The sequence below is a fragment of the Prionailurus bengalensis genome, chromosome B4 (assembly GCF_016509475.1).
Source record: "Prionailurus bengalensis isolate Pbe53 chromosome B4, Fcat_Pben_1.1_paternal_pri, whole genome shotgun sequence".
NCBI classification, from domain to species: Eukaryota; Metazoa; Chordata; class Mammalia; order Carnivora; family Felidae; genus Prionailurus; species Prionailurus bengalensis.
This window is the reverse complement of record NC_057358.1, coordinates 62,367,913-62,388,086: the sequence shown is the minus strand read 5'-3', so window position 1 is coordinate 62,388,086 and position 20,174 is coordinate 62,367,913. Positions and strand designations below refer to the sequence as shown.

At 40.8% G+C, this 20,174-nt stretch overlaps 1 protein-coding gene across 4 annotated transcripts in view; it reads left to right on the top strand.

Annotated features, from left to right (window-relative positions):
• Positions 1 to 20,174, top strand: part of TMTC1 (transmembrane O-mannosyltransferase targeting cadherins 1) — a 284,126-nt gene that overhangs the window by 223,878 nt on the left and 40,074 nt on the right. For all 4 annotated transcript variants that reach the window (XM_043562234.1, XM_043562232.1, XM_043562230.1 and 1 more), the window contains one exon: positions 2,557 to 2,700. In XM_043562234.1, the coding sequence (XP_043418169.1) occupies positions 2,557 to 2,700 (144 nt within the window). The remainder of the gene's footprint in view (positions 1 to 2,556; positions 2,701 to 20,174) is intronic.

Below are 20,174 nucleotides of genomic sequence, written 5' to 3'. Positions count from 1 at the left end.
TACTATTAGGAATAAACAATATTGCACATTTTTCAAGTGGAGGGCTATGAGTGGTACTAGATTAAGTAAACCACTGTAGATGCTAGAAATCCCTTTCCTCAATGGATCAGGACTCTTTGTTAACACCGAGCATCTTCCCTGGCTTGATTCATGGTTGGCAGGGATTTGTGGTTGGCCATGAATCCGTGTCCTAAGCCTCATGGTTCTGCAGTTGCAGACAGGTTCTCGGGGCACAGGACATAAAAAGGCCTTTTCCCTCATAGTGCTTATATCTGTTTCTTATATCTGTTTTTTATTTCCTTCTCACTGATTTTTTTGTTTTTGAGTTTGGTGTGGATTTATATTGTTTCTGATTTCAAAAAAAAAAGGGAGAGAGAGAGAGAAAGAGAAACATTTTTGTACTCAGTGAAATTGAAAGTGCATGACTATTTAAGTGACAGTGGATCATGAGGGAACATAAAATTTGAGAAGGTGGGCTGAGAGCCAGTGCCGAGGGCAGTTGCTTGACCGTGCAGATGGGTGCAGCAGGAGATGGGTGAGCCCATGGTGGAAGATCTTATTGAATTTAGACTGTCCTTTCCCATAGGTAGTGGTTTCACCTCACGTATTTGTTTCAAGGGCTCCCAAGCCTAAAGAATCAAGGAAAAGATCAAGGTTTAAGAAGACAGATGTCCCCGGAAAGCTTTCTGTTACAGCTGGTCAGCAGGGAAATGAGAACTGCTCTCACTGCATTCATTGGACATCCCTTAAATCTTTGGGAAGTCAGAGAGCTTTGCTCAACATCTTCACCTGCACACACACAAAAAAAATAATAATAAATCTTTAGAAGAATTTGAGTGCTGGCAGTGATATCCTCTCTGTAACCACTTCCAAAATCATTCTTAGACATAAGCTTCTCAGGAGACTTTTGTGGGTATGTAGTGAATGAACAGGTACAAGAGCATTCTGTCTCTCATCATAGCTCTGATGTCCCATAGTGGCATCTCAGAGAAAGAGAGCCAAGGACTTGCTGTCCCTCAGGCCAAGGACTTGCCATACTTCAGGATTGTGAAGCTTGGGGTTGTGGGGCTACCACCAGGGACCTCAGGTTGTCTTTGCCTGAGTAAAGGTGACCAGAGATAAGCAAACAGTTGTGCCATGTGCTGGCCCAGCATGTTTTCTTTTCCCCAACTTCCTCTCATAATATCTCTCTCTCCAACAATCTCTGCAGCCATTGAGAGTAATTCGGGCTTTCCAGCTTTGGGAGGGCATAACATGCCTGTGAAGAGTCCTTGACAGTCATGAGGAGCATTACCTGTAATGTCTTCCTGAAAATACTAGTTCTTAGAGATGTTCATCGTGTTCATCGCTGCTCTAAAAGGGAGTAGGGAAGGATTGCATGGTCAAATAAACCTAGGAAACTTTGGGTTAAGCAAAGGTTTAAAAAGACAAACCATGAGACTTGTCTTGTCAGCCTTTTAAATAGGACCCCCTTCTGCTCCCAAATATAATTGATCTTAGAAGGTGTGGAACAGAGTGGGAGAGGCCAAGCATGTCATTTGATTGTCAAGAGACTTGACAAGTACACATCCTATTTTTATTTGGGCCTTATCTTAGCTTTCCTACATTAACAAGCAGCTTCACAGGCTTATTCTGAGTACTCTGGGTGACAGAGATGGAGTGAACCTCTTAGTCTGCTAAATATTCTACTCTAAGTATAGCAGAAACAACTAAACTATGTAGCTGTGTGGATTTACCTTCTTTATGGTTTTGAGTTATGGAAGTAAATTGATTCCCTTCCCTCCTTAATCAGCATAAATTTGACTTACTGATGTATCCCCAGTCCTCCTTTACATTTGCTTTTGAACATTGGGAATGCCATTTTCACTTCCTTGTGAATTACTTAATTTTTTTGAAAGTGTTTGTCAGGATTTTCATTCTGAGAACTCTCTCAGGCCAGTTGGCACCCAAATTATAATAGGAGGAGAGAAAGGGGGTAAAATGGAAAAAGAGAGCCAAGATGAAAAGCCATTTTGGGAGTAAAGTTTATTTTTATGGGAAAATCGTGTGTATTATCCTTTCCCAATAATGGCAGTCTGACTCATCTTCCAATCCAAATATGTTCATGAAGATGCCCTCATCCAAAGAACCCCCAGCGTCTTATGTACATAGTGGGCATTATATGGGCAGCTGGTCAGCAGTCCTACCAGCCCAGAAACTCAGAAGTGGTGAGGCAATAGGGGTTTTCTGTCAAAGCAAATTGAAAGTAATTGTAGGATCCAAAGGACTAAAATTTGGTTAAACCTGATAGATTTGTATACTGTTTATTTTTGCACCATTTGGGAGTTATTTACATATACCCCTGTCAAATATGTACTTCTCAGCCACATTTATATGCCTGCAGCTGCATACATAATTAAAATTTCACGTGGACAACCCATTAAAATAAAGGAAGAATTCAGTGTTTTGTTTGGGTTGTGACATTCCTAGGGTGGAGGAGGGAGGAAAACAAGTAAATTGTTGTGCCCACCTGAGGAGTTTTTGAACAATCCTGGCTTAATATCTCTAATTTTTCAGGTTGTATCCTCGCCACGCCAGTGCCCTGAACAACCTCGGAACGCTGACAAGAGACACAGCAGAGGCAAAGATCTACTATCAGAGGGCTCTCCAGCTAAATCCACAGCACAACCGAGCTCTTTTCAATCTTGGGAATCTCCTCAAGTAAGTACAAGGTGGACCTTCGATTAGGTGCGCTTGTCATTTTAGGCACCCCTTTCTTTCTCAACAGTCATTTGGTCGTGCTTCAGTCCTCTTCTTAGAGTAGGATAATAAACGTTTCCAAGCTTTGAGAAGAGGTCATATTCGTCTAAATTAACTCTATCCCTTATCAGTCAAAAAGAGTATTTCCCTAGAGTGTCTCTCTGGACATGTTAGTTCTGAGATATGTTCACAGATTGTCTGTGGAGGGGTAGGAATAGGGAAGGGCTCCTTGGTTAGGTAAACTTAGGAAATGCCAAGTTAGACAAGGATGACTCCCCTCTTGCAAGAACCTTTAATATCCTAAATGCCCCGTGAATCTTGAAGAAGGCAATATGGAATATGACATTTCCCAATTTTTTTTTGGAAAGGTGTTTCCCAGGTATTCCATGAGTATACCTTGTAAAAGTACTTATCCACGAAGAGCAATCTGCTCTAAAACTGTAGGCAAATGACAGAACCACAGCTTGTGTTCAGTGTGTACTAGCAGTAAAAAAAAACAAAGTAAGGTCTGCCTGGACTTAGTGATGGTAAGTCTTACTCTTAGGAAGACCTGCCGGGTATAGTCACCAGTCACTGGGTACTGTCACTGCCCAGTAAAAGGTTGATTAGTGTCACTGAAGACTGAAGCACACAGGGATACTTTTGCATCTTGTCTTTTTATTAATACAGAGTCTTGGTATGTTGGTGATGATACATCAGAAGCAGAAATAGGATGAAAATGTTTGGAATGAGATTGTAGCGATGCTCGTTAGGATGCTGACAGTCCACACACTTACTGAATTGGTTTCCACGTCTCTAAATTTCTAGAGTGCTCATCTGGTACTTTTAAAGCGAATGGTTTGCTTTGTTCTTTTGGCCTCTCCCTAACAGGATTGTCTTTTTTTTTTTTTTAATGTTTATTTGTTTATTTTTGAGAGAGAGAGATGGAGAAGGAGAGAGAAAATCCCAAGTAGGCTCCACACTGTCAGCTCAGAGCCAGATGTGGGGCTCAAACTCAGGAATTGTGAGACCATGACCTGAGCTGAAACCAAGAGTAACTGACCGAGCCACCCAGGTGCTCCAGCAGGATTGTCCTCTAATTATCTCAGTAACTCAGTGTGATGCACCTTCTCCACCTTCTTGTTTACTCCTTTAATTTTACATATATAGATAGATAATAGTCCTTTCTCCTAATGTGTGTGTTAATGTGTGTTTTTATCTAATCTCGTTTGGACAGAAGCATTGGGTGGATTAATCACAGAACATTCTAATATGGTATGATGTGATAGGTACCATCCTGAATCTGAAGGGTTTTTTTGTTTGTTTTTTAAGTTTATTTATTTATTTTGAGAGAGAGAGAGAGAGAGAGAGAGTGAGAGGGGGAGGGAGAGAGAGAATCCCAAGCAGGCTGTACTGTCATCACAGAGCTGGATGTGGGGTTCGAACTCACAAACCATGAGATCAGGACCTAAGCTGGAATCAAGAACCAGATGCTTAACCAACTGAGCCACCCAGGCACCCCCTGAGTCTGAAGTTTTATGTTTAGAAATGGCTTTATCCATTTACAGGAGCACAAAATCAAGGAAGACTATACAAAAATAAGTAAATGTGAGGAAAATACACTTAAAATGAAAGAAATAAAACTATAAGTCAGCAAAAAACAAATAAATGTAATTTTTGAATCAGATAATTTATTGTTACAACTTGATACAAATTGAGATTGATGAAAAACAACTATGAATGAATGGTACACACTGTGACAGAAAAACCATTTTATTACCAGTTAACTCCCATTAAAAATAATAACAAATCAAGAGATATGGGGAAAATGAGTTCTCTGTTATTGCAGATAACTAGTTGCAGGTCAATAGAGTGCTTTTATATTACTCTGCTATTTTTATGAGCTCTTATTTCTTTATGTGAAGCTCTATGGACTCATTTTTTTTAAAGTCATTGTTGGGTCTGTTTATGTCCTAACTTCTAGCCCAAGTAACTTAATGGCTGGATAAAGTCCTATCAGTGTCTTTTGGGGTAACTGGATTGCATAGTATTGATTTTAAAGACCATATGAGTATTTGTTCCCCCAAAGAGCCAGCTTTAATGACAGTTCTTGTTAGGAATGATGTCCTGCAGTTATGGTTACAGTATTGTGCTGAATGGGCCTCTACTTGAAAATAATGGTTAGACGGTCCTTAAATTTCATCTTGCCAAGACCTGAACAAGAGATGCACACTCTACCCTTCCTTTTTCAATTCATATATTATTCCACTATTAGCTTGAATGAGTATCTGTGAGTTAAAAGGATAAGGGATTATTTTTTGGAGCATGGCAATGGCTACTCTTCACAGTAGGAGGGATTCCTGGATACTGAGCATCGGACTTTTTCTCTCTTTGTCAGAGATTTTGTCCAAATCAACTTTTGTTGATTATCCAAACCAAAGACAATGCTTTTCATTTGTGTAAGACTGTACTTTTCTGAGTGCATGTTTTTTTGAGGAGGCTCTCCTCGTGACTCCTTAAAGTAGACAGGGAAGAAGAGGAAACCAGGGTCCTGCGAAGTTGAGTGCTTTGTACAAAGTCACCATTGTTTGCCTTTTGTTCTTTTCATTTACACCAGAAAGCAGAGTGGCTGTATCTATGTAGTTCCTTTTACAATTCAGTAGAATAAAAGCATGCTAATAGCTAACATTTATATAATACTGTCCGTTTTACAGATAAGTGTTTTCATATGCATTATTTAATCTTTAATCTATGGTGAGAGGTATTATCATCTGCATCCCCGTTTTACACACGGAGAAACCAAGGCTCAGAGATCTCATGTGACATTGGCCTAGGCCTTGTCAGACCTAGGACTGAATGCCTGCCCTTGGATTCCTATTCTATTCACTTACCTTGACCCATGCTGCCCAAATACCTCTCCAATCCAAGAATTACTTCATATTCAGCTATTTGACAGCATGTGATTGCCTTCTGGGAGAAAGACCCATCATGGTTTTTTTTTGGGTGGGTGGGGTGGGGGGGATAGTGACATTTGTTTACATTATACCCCCCAGTAGCAGAGAGAGGTAACTCAGAAAATAGAGCTAATCCACATTTAGTTAACTCTGAGTTTCATTTCTACTTAACCTTAATATATGTCTGCTACTAGCAGTGGGTCAAAGACAAAAATAAATAAATAAATAAATAAATAAATAAATAAATAAATAAATAAATAAATAAGAATATTTTAAATTTTGTTTGATTTGATCCATTTTGCTACTTAAGATTTTTGCCCTATCTGTTTCTCATCAGGCAGCTAATTTTTTAAATTGTGCCCTTTTTTGTAATCTAGAACTTAATACACATTCTGAGAACCCAAGCACCTATTTAGGCACAAGTGTTAGATTTGCTCATCGCTGAGAGCAGGGCACTGTCATCATTCCTATTTTATAAATGAAGAGACTAAGGCTTGGAGAAGTAATGTGTCAAGGTCCCTTAGCCAAGTAACAGAAGGCATGGGAATTGAACCTAGAGCTGTCTGACCACACTCGACTGCCTCCTTGTGGCTTGCCTCAAAACTGGGATACAGCCTAGAGCCACATCGCCCAATGGAAATGTAATGAGAGCCAGAATCTGTGACTTAAAATTTTCAAGCAGCCATATTTCAGAACATAAAAAGGTGGAATTATTATAATAATGCATTCTATTTAACCCTGTATATCCAAAATATTGTCATTTTAGTGTGTAATTTGTATTAAAAATTAATTTTAAAATTGAACACGTAAAAATATTACTGAGCTAGTGTGTATTTCTTTACAATTAATCTTTGAAACACAGTGTATGTTTCTTACTTTCAGACTAGTCATATTTCAAGTGTTCAGTAACCACGTGTGGTTAGTGGCTGCTGTATTGCACAGCATAGACCTTTATTAATGACTTTGACTTTGAGAGAAATTAAGTCTTTGTCCAGGCCAGAAGCTCTAAATAAAATGTGATTCTGTCAGACCATCCCAGAAATCGTGTGGCACTGAGGACAAATGTCACTTGTATTCTTGGAATTATATGACATGTAGCTTTAGACCTGTTCATAGCAATAGATTTCAATGAATGCTATCCAAATATATTTGGCCTCTTTCATGACCATTTCACTGGACTTTGAAGCTAATCTATTATGATTCTGTGCAGCATATGTACAGTGTGACAGATTGATAAGGAGCAGCTATCCATGCCAGCATTCTTAATTTATATTAATTATTGTTGGCTTTGCTTGAAGCCTAAAACATAAAAGAAAATAGGCAAGATTAGCATAAACTTTTCATGGTTGAAAAGAGCAGAAGTCCCTCATGGCTCAAGAGAATATAATCGGATATTTACATTCAGGGCGTAGGAAAATATTTTTGTGACTGCTTGGGGAAAATAGCTGCTAGTGTTTGTTACTGAAACAGAATATGAAAAGACCCTCTTAAAGAATTATATAGCATACCTCCCTCATTGCCAGAACTACCTTCTATTCACATGAGAGGATTTGGGTGTTAATGGGTATTATAATAAATATTATAATCCAAATTTAGAAGAAAGTGAAATGGGATATCCAATAATTGAACTATATATAAGTTGAATTTGGGAAAAAATATGTTTGATTTTCTTTAGTCTGGTCCTTTAGAAAATTAAATTCTGAAGAATAAAAGGACATGGAAAGAAGGGTGACCATTATCTTTGAATAAATTTAAATGTTTGGGATAAATTTCTTTATAGCTCTGATACTAGCTACACCACCTTTTATTTTATAAAAAGGAATTGATACATTCAAGATGGTAGTTCTCTTCTCTCCTTTTCAACTGAAGCCTCTGGGAATTCAAAATGCCAGCCCATTGGATAAAGAAAAGCTTTTGGAGTTCCTTTCTGCTACATTAGGATGTCAGCTTTGGGTGGGCAAGTTCTGCACCCTTTCCTTCTAGTGAAATCTCACTCCTTGCCCCCACCGCCATGGTGATCTGTTAGTATTCATGGTACTTCCAACCTTATTTATGTGTAGTCTCAATCCCATTACAGCCCCTCCCCAACTTAATCAGTCACCCACTTCTTCTGCCAGCTTTACCCCTAGACCCTCTGGTTCTACTCTACCTTGGGCACCCACCAACATGGCCATGCCATGGGATTTTTACACAGACCTTTTTACTTTGTATCACCTAAATTCTGATGTTCCTCTTTGACCTTAACCTCTTACCTCTCCCCCATCTTCCCTTTCACCCTCTGTTGTCCCTACTAACCCTCTGATGGGGTCATGATTTTGACCTGCCACCTTCTAGCTCTTCTCTGTGTTCAGTTGTCTTCTTTAAAAAAATTTTTTTTACGTTTATTCATTTTTGAAAGACAGAGACAGAGCTCAAGCAGGGGTGGAGCAGAGAGAGGGGGACACAGAGTCTGAAGCAGGCTCCAGGATCTGAGCTGTCAGCACAGAGCCCGACGCGGAGCTCGAACTCACCAACCGCGAGATCATGACCTGAGCCGAAGTGGGATGCTCAACTGACTGAGCCACCCAGGCGCCCTCCAAGTTGTCTTCTTTTAAGACCTTAGTATTGTTGTGCCTTCCACGACCAGTGTTACTCTCCTCTTACTCCCTCATTCCTACCGACCCTGCTCTTCTCCATTATTAGGATCTCTGTTCTTTCTGATTTTTATATTCATAATTTATAATCTCATCTCTGATTTATCTATTTCACTCATGCATGTGACATCAACATAGACTCTTTCACACCTTGACTATCATTTACTTGCCTGACCAGGCTCCTAACTCAGTGTATCCCATTGCCTGCATTTTGCTTTCTGTAGATCAATATTTCTCAACTCGTTTTCATTATTAGCCGCCACCCTCACCCTCGAAGCCTTTTAAAGCATTTTTCCCTAATCACCTCCATCCCTAATGAATACTCAAGAATAAGATTTGTTACGTAGGGGTTGAGCTTTGGGAGACCACAAACCATTGTCCTATCTAATTTTATTTTTTATATGTAATCTAATATTGTTTTCACAGCGCTACCTCCAATCCAAGAAGCAATTTTCACCTCTGTCAGGAATGTATGCTCTAGACTGTCATGTAATCTGTCAAGCGTTAGGGATGAAAAACAAAGCTAACAAAACTCTGAAGAGAGCATTGTGAAACCAAACAGGGTCAGGAGTTAAAGCTGCTAGAGATTCATCCCTTATGATTCTATAATATCTCCTTTTTTTTTTCCTTTTCCTAATACATGTATCCTTCTTCCCCTCCTCCGTGTTCATAAACACATGCAGAAGATGACATCATCCCTTACTTTTACTAAGAAGATTCAAGTCATTCAGGGTCAATTTTTTCAGCTTCCCTTCTTCCTATCTCAAAATTCCCTGCATGTCGACAGACTATCTCTTCTTTTACTCTTCCAAGGGAGGAGACACTGTCTTGCCTCCTTAACAAGGCCAGTGCTTACATCTTATTTATGTGTTGTTTATTTGTATTTTTTTAGGTTGTGGCATAATTACCATGGAAAAAATTCACAAATCTGTATTTTGACAATTCTATATACTTTCATAATTACCTCCAGGATAACATAGAATATTCCCATCACTCCAGAAAGACCCCTCGTGCCTCTTTCCAGTAATTTCTCCCCCCTCGAGGCAGTCATTCTGATTCTTTTCACCATAGATTAGTTTAGCCTGCTTTAGAGCTTCATTGAAAGTTGATCCTTAATATGTACTTTTTGGCGTCTGGATATTTTTACTCATCATAGTGTTTTGAGTCTTATTCATGTGGTTCCATATTACATTTTTTTATTGCTGAGTAGTATTCCATCGTGTTAATATACTGTAATTTTGTTTATCCATTTTCTTGTGGCTGAATACTTGGTTTGTTTGCAGGTTTGAGTGATTATGAATATTCATGTTATGACTATTCAGGTCCCCCAGTCTTTGTACGTTCATTTCTTGTAGGTAAACGTCTAGGAGTAGAATTGTGGGTAAGTAAATGTATCTTTAATGTTTTAAGAATCTGCCAAACTGTCCTTCAGAGTAATTGTACCACTTGCACTCCTATCAACAATGGTAAGCGATCCATATGCTTCATACCCTAACATTTGGTATTGTCAGTCTTTTTTATTTTAGCCATTAGTAGGCATTAGTGCAAAATCCACATGTGTTCTTGATTTTATTTCTTTCCCCTTCCCCCATGCATTATTGTGGGCTGTCTCTTAGGTCTTCAGATTTTTCCCATTCCACAAATTTCTGTATCCCACTCCCCCACACAAGGTTCCTCCAGAGAATCTTCCTCAGTTCAGCTATTCCCTCAAGCTGTTCTCCTAACTCTTTCTGAAATTTCTCTTGTCAATTGGCAAGAATGGTTAGCATTTGGTGCTTCTCCTTCCTCCTCACCTGTTCGTTCAGCTCTCATTCCCCTGATGTCTCTGAAGTGAAGAATATGACAATGTGGGCCTCCTCCTGTTTTGAAGCTCTTTATTTCATCTTTTCCTTCTATTTCTAACATCTGCTCCTCTCCCACCTTCCCTATAAATTGAGGGGTGCCTGAGAGATTCACTGATTGCCCATTATGTACACACACAGAGTCCAAATGTCTTAGCATTTAGGACTTTCCATAAATGCTGCCACTTTCCTCCATCTTTCCTACCACCCTCCCATGCCGTGTGAACCGCAGTGCATAGCCGCACTGGCCTCTTGTCAACGAATGTGAAATACAAGCCTGCAAACTTCATTTGAGGGAATAGCACGGAGGTTTTAAAGTGAGAACTCTCCTAGTGTATCTAAAATATGGCTTCATTTGCATTTTTATCTTCCGTTCAATGTTTGCACGAAACTGAATTATCTGGGAAATAATGAGAATGTTTACCTATTTCCTCAAGATTTGAAAGTTATTTGTGTATAAACAGATTGCTAATTGTTAAAATATTTTTCTAAGTATCTCTCCCCCACCAAAGCTCTATTCGTTCATGCTGGGATTGCTAAATGAATTGAGCATGAGTGAGTTGTTTTAAACCCACAGTATGGTTTGCAAAGAAGCGTCCCTTTCCTCAATCCTTTCTTTGCTGTAATGGCTGCAGAAAACACTGGTGAGGCCAGAAGACAGTCTGTGCAGGGAGCACTGTGAGGGAGAGCAAGCTTTACGGGACCCCTCGTTTTATTTACATTCTCTTAAAGAATTGGAATGTTTTTTCTCTCCCTGCATAAATATTTCTGACAGAGGATAACTAAACATGCCAGACTGCCTTGTCAAGTGCTAGAGTATCCAGCGGTCTCCCCTGTCCTGAAAATTATCCCTGCTCCTTTAAGCTTCACAAACGTTCCCTGCCCCCATTTGCAGTCTGGTCTCCTTAAGATCCTGTGCCAGGTGCTGACTTGGAGCAGCTCTTCACTGGAGATGTAGCTTAAAGAAGGTACAAGTCAATTTATAAGAATAAAAGAAATGAACAAGGAAGTGTTGAATCACTACACTGTACCCCTGAAGCCAATATAACACTATGTTAACTAACTGGAATTAAAATAAAAACTTGAGGGACGCCTGGGTGGCTGTCGGTTAAACGTCCAACTTTGGCTCAGGTAATGATCTCACGGTTCGGTTCGTGAGTTCAAGCCCTGTATTGGGCTGTGTGCTGACAGCTCAGAGCGTGGAGCCTGCTTCGGATTCTGTCTCCCCCTCTCTCCGCCCCTCCCCCACTTGCACCCTGTCTCTCTCCCTCTCTCTCTCTTTCTCCAAAAAATGAATAAACATTTGTAAAAGTTAAAAAAAAACTTTCAAAAAAGAGGGAAATGAGGGTAACCACTGGAAATTTCTCCTAGCATGCATTATGTTACCTTAGGGGACCAAACATCTCAATTTTTTGATCTTAAATCCAGTAGATCAATTTTGTCCTGACACCGAGGCTAAATTTGGAATGTGAGTTGTTAAAGATCGTCAAAGGCTTTCAAGTCTATCTTTAGCCCTGTGTAAGCCAGGAGGGGAAACACGAAGGGCAGAAAGAGGAATATGCATGTTCTCTACTTATCTGTGGCCTGCAGGGTCAGGCCAGGAAGCTCCATGGGGGCATGAAGCTTGCCTTATAGTCTTCCTCCCGTGTTCCCCTCCCTCGAGGACCCAGCCTGCTGCTTTCATACGGTACCACCTGTCTGCCGGGAAGCATTGCAGGGCTCTCTGCCCCCAACCTTTCTGCTACCTCTCCTCCAACAGGTGACTAGCCTGTAAATAACTGACACTTGAATGATGAATTACTAAGCTCTTCCTCAGGCCTCACACACCTGCCCGCTCAGGGTGGGCAGAGGACAGGCACTATCACTCTCCCATTACAGACGGAACCAGGCTGCCAGGGTTGGGAGCAGTAAGCTCTGTGAAGTGGGAACTCAGTAGCCAGCACTTTCTGTCACATCTGTCACGCCGTGTCTGCATCTCTCCTCAGGACCAGGAGCTGTAGAACTTAGTGAGTTTGGATCTATACACCGTGTAGCAGTGTGTGACGTTGGGAAAACAATTTTATTTTTCGCTGCCTCTAATTACTCACTTACAAAGTGGAAATAATACCGTGACTTCTTTTCATGAGTACTAAATATGAGAATGCATATAAGTACTTAACATAGGACCTAGACCCCCATGAAGACGAAATAAGTTTTAGCTATTATTAATTGTTAGCCCAGGGACATAATTTCCCACTGCCAATTTGAAGCTCAGCTTCTTGGTATGAAATTAATAATGAATCAGAAGTAGATAACGCATTTTCCACCCCTGCAATTGAACAGCTTTGGGCAATATTCAACCTCCTTGAGACTCAGTCTCCTTTTTGAAATAAGGGGTGGGAGCAGGCGATCCCGTAAATCTCTGTAGCTGCAAGAATCTGTGGTTTTAACTATGACTCCAAGCTTCTGATCTCTTCAGTGCAGGGGAAGAGAAAGACCAGAAAGGAACTTGCAAGTCCCTTTTCTCTTCAGATGGAGTAGAAGCACTGGGACAGCATTCTGTTTGTGCTGAGAAGTAAATTGTGAGGCATCCGGTGGCGATTCCAGATGGGAATCTGGCGGAAACGTTGAGGAGCAAGTAGAGCTAACATTTACTGCATCTGCCCTCGTGCCAGACACTTCTCCAAGCCTGTGTGCCTTTACTGCACCCTAACAGGAGCCTGGGGGGTAGGGATCCGTGTGCACGTTTCACAGGTTTGGCCACTGAGGCTCGTGGCGGTAGAACATCTAATCCAGGTCCTATAGCTAATGAGGGCAGAGCTGGGATTTAGACAGCAATCAGCCTGAGCCTAAAACCAGGAATGTGCATTCATCAATTGCATCACCACAGTGACCCCTTGTCTATGGGGTAAATGAATCCTGGCTAAATCAGGCTATACTCAGCTGTCTTCTTCTCCAGGTACCACACTGGGAGCATTGTTTCTATGCATTCCTTCAAATCATGGAAGGGCTTAGCAGAGATATTGTGTGAGCTCCGAAGCGATGCTGGCTTAGGAGTATTTCCCTTCACTTCCTACTCACCTTCGTGCACTCGTGGCACAGAACTGGCTCCGTATGTGCGGGAGCAGGGGCACAATGGGGCAGGCATCCTGCTTTGGGGTTCAGGGCAGCCACCTCATGGAGCTGATCAAGACATCAAGAGCCTTCTATAGCAGTGAAAGGGGAGGGGTCCCAGATGAACATTTCCTCAAGACCTACCCTGTGCCAGCTCCTGCATGAGGTCTTTTATGTGAACTGTGTCTCCATCTCTGCTGCTCTGTAACTAGATAGCGTCAGAACTTTCCACCATTCTGTTCCTCAGTTTTTAGCTGGGGAGAGACGTGTTAAAGGCAACCAAAGATTGACCACTCGCACCGCACAGCGTGGGCACCCTAACTGCCTCCCAGTTGTGGCTGCATTGACCTCAATCTAATCCTGCAAACCCACCTGTGTTGCGGAGGGTGTGAGGTACAGCTGATCTACTCTCTGAATGCTAATTACAGTGATCATAGTTTTGAATTGAAGAAAAAAATTTCTTCATCACCACATAATATGAATCTGTTCTCCAGACAGTTTTCCTGTGTGGCTTCCATAAAAACTCAGTTTTTATGTAGAACTACTAGCGTGAACACCAGTAAACTAGATACTATATTTCCAGGGCATTGCCTAGAGATGTGCTCAGTAAACCTGAACATAAAAGAGGCTGCATAAAGTAAGATCCAATAGAACCATAGAAAATACCAATAGTAGAACCACAGAAAAATGTATGCATTGAAAAGATCATCTGTCAGACATTTACAACTTGACTTTTACAATTCAGTTTTTCAGAAGAGCTGGTCAAGCCTATATGTTCCCCCAACCCTAAAAAAAAAATCATCTTTTTTCCTTTGTGAGAGACATCATTTTGGGACACAACAACAACACAACACTCCAACAATGGAATAGTAATTAAGGGAGCTCCCCAGCACTCCCAAGTTCACACGGTGGTTAATGGGAAATTTTACTGCTGCCAAGTGGATTGCCAATTCCATTTATTTCTGTTGCTGGCATTTCCTAAATTCTCCCAAAATGTCAATACTTTTTCAAAGCAAGCATCTGCTTTTAGTTTAAATGAATATGTCATGAGATTTTAGACAGGAATCCAAAAAGTTTTCTAAATTGACAAACTTAACAGGTCCTTAATTACTAAAAGAAAATATGGTGAAGCCTTATTTGCTTTCGCTAAATATCTGTCATTGAGATGGAGCCAGGAAAGTGAGATGATGCAAATGTTTTTACTTAACACATGAGAAAAACAGCCCCACTGCTATATAACCAAAGGGAAAATTCCCTGTGAAGCTACAAATGTTTAATGGCAAAATTTGCACATTATGAGCAAGATCTAATTTCTACTTAATGTTTCTCTCATGAAATCAATGATGAAGATGTTATTGGTCCCGGGAAGCCCTTCTCAGGACTTTTAGCCTTTTGGAAGGTCCTGGGGGGAACTTGAGAGAGTAGAGGTTTGCTTGCAGATTATTAGGAGATTTTTATTTATGTTGTGATGCCCGCATGGAGGACACAGAAACTAAGACTTGGATGCGGAATAGAGGCATCCACAACTGAGCTTCGATGACAGAGAAACCACCTCTTCTCATTGCAGTATTTCTCAGTGCCCCCTCCACCTGCCCCCACTTCCAGCCTCCCCATCATCTGGCCAAATCAACTGGCCACTGTGACTGTGTCTTTGGCTCTGATTGTCCCCGGGGAGTCTTCTTTCTTCCTAGCTTTCATCATCCTCTTATATTTCGCCTTATATCCAGGATCAATTGAACAGGCAAATCCCACACAGAGCCAGGGCAGAGTTTCTTAAAGCATAGGCTCAAGACCGCCCCCCTCAGCAGAATCACCTAAGGCGCTTATTAAGAATATTGATTCCTGAGCCCTAGCCTGGACATACTGAATCTTAGGAGGCCTGGGATTCTGCATCTAACCGAACACGCAATGATTCTTAGGCACTAAAATTTGAGGACTACTGATCTAGGGGAAAAGGGAAGACAAAATATTTTAGACCATCGGTCATCCACTAGTGCAGTCTCTTGATACTTCCTTATTTGGTGAATAAGGAAATGGAGGATGCTGAGAGCAATAAATATCACCTGATCCCGGACAGTTTTACCAACTCCCAGCTTCTCTTACCTATGTAAGGATCCCTAGTAGTTCGACCAGTGCCAGTTGAACCCCCTAACGGGAGCTCTGACAGACCTTAGTGTGACATGAGTTTCCAAAGGGATTCAGACTGTTCCTTTCTGTGACTTCTAACCGAAGGTATGCCCATGGGGTATGTGCTAAGGTTTGATTTTATCTGTTTACTCACCAGTTATGGGCTACTTAGTTCAAGCTTTTTCTATGTAATTCAGAGAAACAACCTGTGGACTTGGTTACTTCAATCACATGCTTGGTCAGTTCAGAGGCAAATGTTATTTCCATATTTTTCCCCTTTTGAATCAACCTGTCAATTTAGTCTAAATGGCTAGCAGAATAGTCCTGTATAGATGGGGCTTACATTGAAAATGGGCTTCTGATTTCCCAAAACTGCTTATGATGGATCCAAAATGAATGTATTAGTAGGTTTTAATACTGGCCCAGGGGTGAGCTGTACTGTGGGAGTACATAGTAATTCCCACTATTAAGAAATTTTATAATGTCTATTTGAAATCTTCTGCCTCTTTTATATCTTTTCATATGGGGATAACTGCCTAAACCTTTCTTTTCTAAGAAGCTTTCCTGGCTTTACTGAGAAAGAGGCTCGGAATTGCTCCTGATTCTTTCTTGCCCAAATATTCACCTTTAGCAACCACCCCTAAAAATTCAGACCCACTCCTTTAAGTGGTTCGGGCATCAGCTGAGTGGATTTGGAACCATCAGCCTGCAATTGCGGTCTTTTCAGCTTGGTGTTTGCCTTTGAATGAGGTTTCCATGTGCTCGCTTCGGCAGCACATATACTAAAATTGAATGAGGTTTCCATGCGTAGTGACTGTTTCTTACAAGTGTGATTGTACATTTAGGGCAACATATTCATTTGGGTATTTAATTATGATTTAAGTTGTATTAAAAATCTATTATGGTATCAGAGGGAAAAAACACTCTGGTGTCTAGCTCTTGATTTTTTGTGTATAGTTTGAAATGTAGACGTATATTACTTTTGAGGAAATTTCAAAAAACACTACATTCTCCTTGATTTTAAAATTAAACGAAGAAGAGGGAGATAGGTTTTAATGGGTGATTTTGGAAACATTGAACAAGCTAGGAAAAGCCAAAATATATATATAGTACCTACTGTGTATCTCAGACAGAGGGAGGTCTGATAATTTTCCCAAAGAAACACAGCTAGTAAATGGTAGGAGAACTTGAAGGCAGTCTATCTGGTTTTTGAGTCTGTGCTTTTTTTTTTTTAAATTTTTTTAAATGTTTATTTCTTGAGAGAGAAACAGAGTGTAAGTGGGGGAGGGGCAGAGAGAGAGGGACACACAGATCTGAAGCAGGCTCCGGGCTCTGAGCTGTCGGCATGGAGCATGACTTGGGGCTCGAACTCATGAACTGGGAGATCATGACCTGAGCCGGCGTCGGACACTTAACTGACTGAGCCACCCAGGCACGCCTTGAGTCTGTGCTTTTAACTGCTATGCAGAGTTAAGGTAGTGAAGCTGCTTTAGCTGTGCCTGGTAAGTAGGAAGTGCTCAATAAATAAAAAACTGTACTTGTAATTTTCTTATGCTTCTAAAGCTTGAAATGCTTCTGTCTTCCTTAGGATTGCTTCTCTAATATTGAAAGAGCTGTAGAAATGGAGATATAAAATGAATGATTATATTACCCACCTCTGTCAAATTTGATTAGAATACCAAGATGCTTATTTAAGGTTTACAAAGATCTAGGAATAAAATAGTAAAACCACATTTATAAAAATTAATTTAGCAATTATTGAGTTTCTACTATGTACAGGTCACTTTACTAAAATTATTTAACTTCTACTGTGTACAGATCGCTAGTATAAAAGAAGTAAGGTTAATAAGACATGGGTCTTGCCTGTGAAGGAGCGTAAAACCTAGTAATGGTCCCAGAGTGCCCAACATTTAAGAGAGTAGATGCAGAAGTGTTGAGAGTGGCCTGTCCACGGAACGGGACACATGTGAAGTTCTGAATTAGAATCCTGGTGTCACAGTAGCTGTGTGCTGGAAGGCACATCACTTAGGTCTCCAAATCTCAGTTTATTCGTGTTGGGGTGTAGTTGCTGGTATTGTTTTCTAAATCTTAAAAATGGAAATACTGATGCCTAATTCATTATACTTAGGGAGAATTAAAATGAATAATGCAAAAGAATCACTTACGGGGTCCTTAGCAGAGAGTAAAGGTTCAGCAAATAGCTATCAGGAAATGGGAAGCCTTAACAACTTGCCCACATGGCCACTCCCTGGTGGACAGACGCTCCTTCCTTGGGAGGCAGGGGCAGGGGTGCTTCACGTGCTGCGCCAGGGTCTTGGAGAAGAAAATGAGTTGGAGCTCAGTCACCCTTTAAATATTGACCTGAAGAACAATGGGCAGCTGCCCCTTTGGAGGCCATAACAGGGCTTCCAGACGGCTGTTCCCCTGCCATCTTTTTCCTTACAGAGATATATAAAGAAAACTATAAGAAAGATAGCACATGTATGTTTTCTAATTTTGTTATATGTTTAGTAGATCTGATGAGGGATCATGCTTTGAGCTTGTGAGTCAGCTGGTGATAATCCATTGCACAGGGAAAACATCATTGAGTGGAGGGGAGGGGAAAGCCATCTGTGAAGTGTCAGGCATGAATACCAGGCTGAGAGGCCACGAGACCTATATGAGGCCTTCCTTTTCACTTGGGACCAGGGCAAATCCCTGAGGCCCTCTGAGTCTCATTTCCCGCTAGTTTACGTCAAGGAGGATGGATTATAGCCATAATTCTCAAATCTGAATGGCTGTCATATTCATATGGAGAGTTTCCTCTTAAGAAGCCCAGCCTAAGAACAAAAAGGTCTTTTTAGAAGCACCTTAAGTGATTTTATTTATTTTTTTTTTAATTTTTTTTTCAACGTTTTTATTTATTTTTGGGACAGAGAGAGACAGAGCATGAACGGGCGAGGGGCAGAGAGAGAGGGAGACACAGAATCGGAAACAGGCTCCAGGCTCCGAGCCATCAGCCCAGAGCCCGACGCGGGGCTCGAACTCACGGACCGCGAGATCGTGACCTGGCTGAAGTCGGACGCTTAACCGACTGCGCCACCCAGGCGCCCCAGAAGCACCTTAAGTGATTTTAAAGTACACTGAGGGTAGAAAAGCAACGGAGTTGGTTATCTCTCAGGTTCTGTAGGATAAATGCCAAAGTCCACCCAGTCTGGCTGGACTAGTGTGTACCTGGTTATGTTTGGAATGTTGGTCAGAACCATATTATGGAAGGTTGTAAACGGTCTATCTGTATGCAGCAGGGCATTAATGAAGATTTTTATATAAAGGAATGGGTTGAAAGCAGCGCTGTAGAAAATATGTATTTGTCAGTTATCTGCGTGTAGTAGGAGAAGAAAAGGGGACTAGAAGCAGGTTGTGAACTAAGGTGTTAGCAAGCAAAACTGAGTAAGGTGTAGTCTATTCAATAGAATTATAGTAATATGGTCACTGATTTTTAATTAATATGAGGCAGTTAGTAGAGAAACATGGGCTGTAATGTGGATAGGAAAAGGGATGCCTCTGAAACCAGAAATGAGTTGAAGTGAAGTTCAGTTCTCACGTGGTAATGTATGACCAAAGAAAGTACTGTTGAGATTAATCCTCTGTAAGTTATTGTGTCAAAACCACACCTATTTCACAAGCCCCCACCAAAGGCTGAGCAAAAAGAGAGACTACAGAAGAAATGCCTCTTCTTACCATTTCTCTCCCTTTCAGAAACAAAACAACAACAAAATTATTGCTTACCAATTCCTCGGGCTTTTGTAAAAACGTTTAAAAATATCTGTTAAGGTGGCATGTGCCTGACACCTGTTGGGGTCTAATGACTCTCAAAGGCTCCCAGGGGAAAGCAGAATCACCCGAGAATGCAGAGCCAAGAGGAAATGTCCTTTCTGCCTGGTCTTTGCATCTCGCAATACTCCTGTACTAAACAAAATTACATGATGAGCTATTTTTCTGAAAATGTGTCAGTCCCTCAAGACAATAATAGAGCTTTTCATAAAGAATCAAGCTCCCTGGGGCACCTGGCTCAGTCGGTTAAGCGTCCGACTTCGACTCAGGTCATGATCTCACAGTTTGTGAGTTCGAGCCCCACTTCGGGCTCTGTGCTTACAGCTCAGAGCCTGGAGTCTGCTTCGGATTCTGTGTCTCATTCTTTCTCTGCCCCTACCCAACTTGTGCTCTGTCTCTCTTTGTCTCTCAAAAATAAATAAATGTAAAAAAAAAAAAAGAATCAAGCTCCCTGTGAATAACTGTGATGCTAACTTTTCCACTGTGTCATATGAATGGTAATGGACAGCCTCAAGTATTTAGATTCCTAGATGTCATTAAGTGGTCATTAATCTCACTGAAATCATATATAAAAAGTTTGAATTGCCGTTCTGACTGATGTGAGCCTGACCAATGAGAATCATTAAATCTTTCCTGTCAAATTGTTGTGGGTTTTTTTCCTGCTGATTTTGAAGAATATCCAAGCTCAATTATGTCCCGGGGAACTCAATCTTCAGCTTTAATTTCCTAAATCCAAATCTTTTTGTGGATTTTGGGAGGATTTCCAAATTAATGTTAATAAAGATTTATGAAATCCTTGGCAAAAGAGTTCTGCTGAGCATGAGATCAATAGTCAAATTATCAAGATTAAAAAAATAAGCTTTACTTTACAAGCGCCCGTGGAAGTACCTCAAGGTATATTCTAGATTAAAAATGCAAAGTATGTAAACATCCTGGACTTCCATAGAGCCTAACAGACACTCTTTAAATGTTTGTTGACTAAATGATTGAATCAA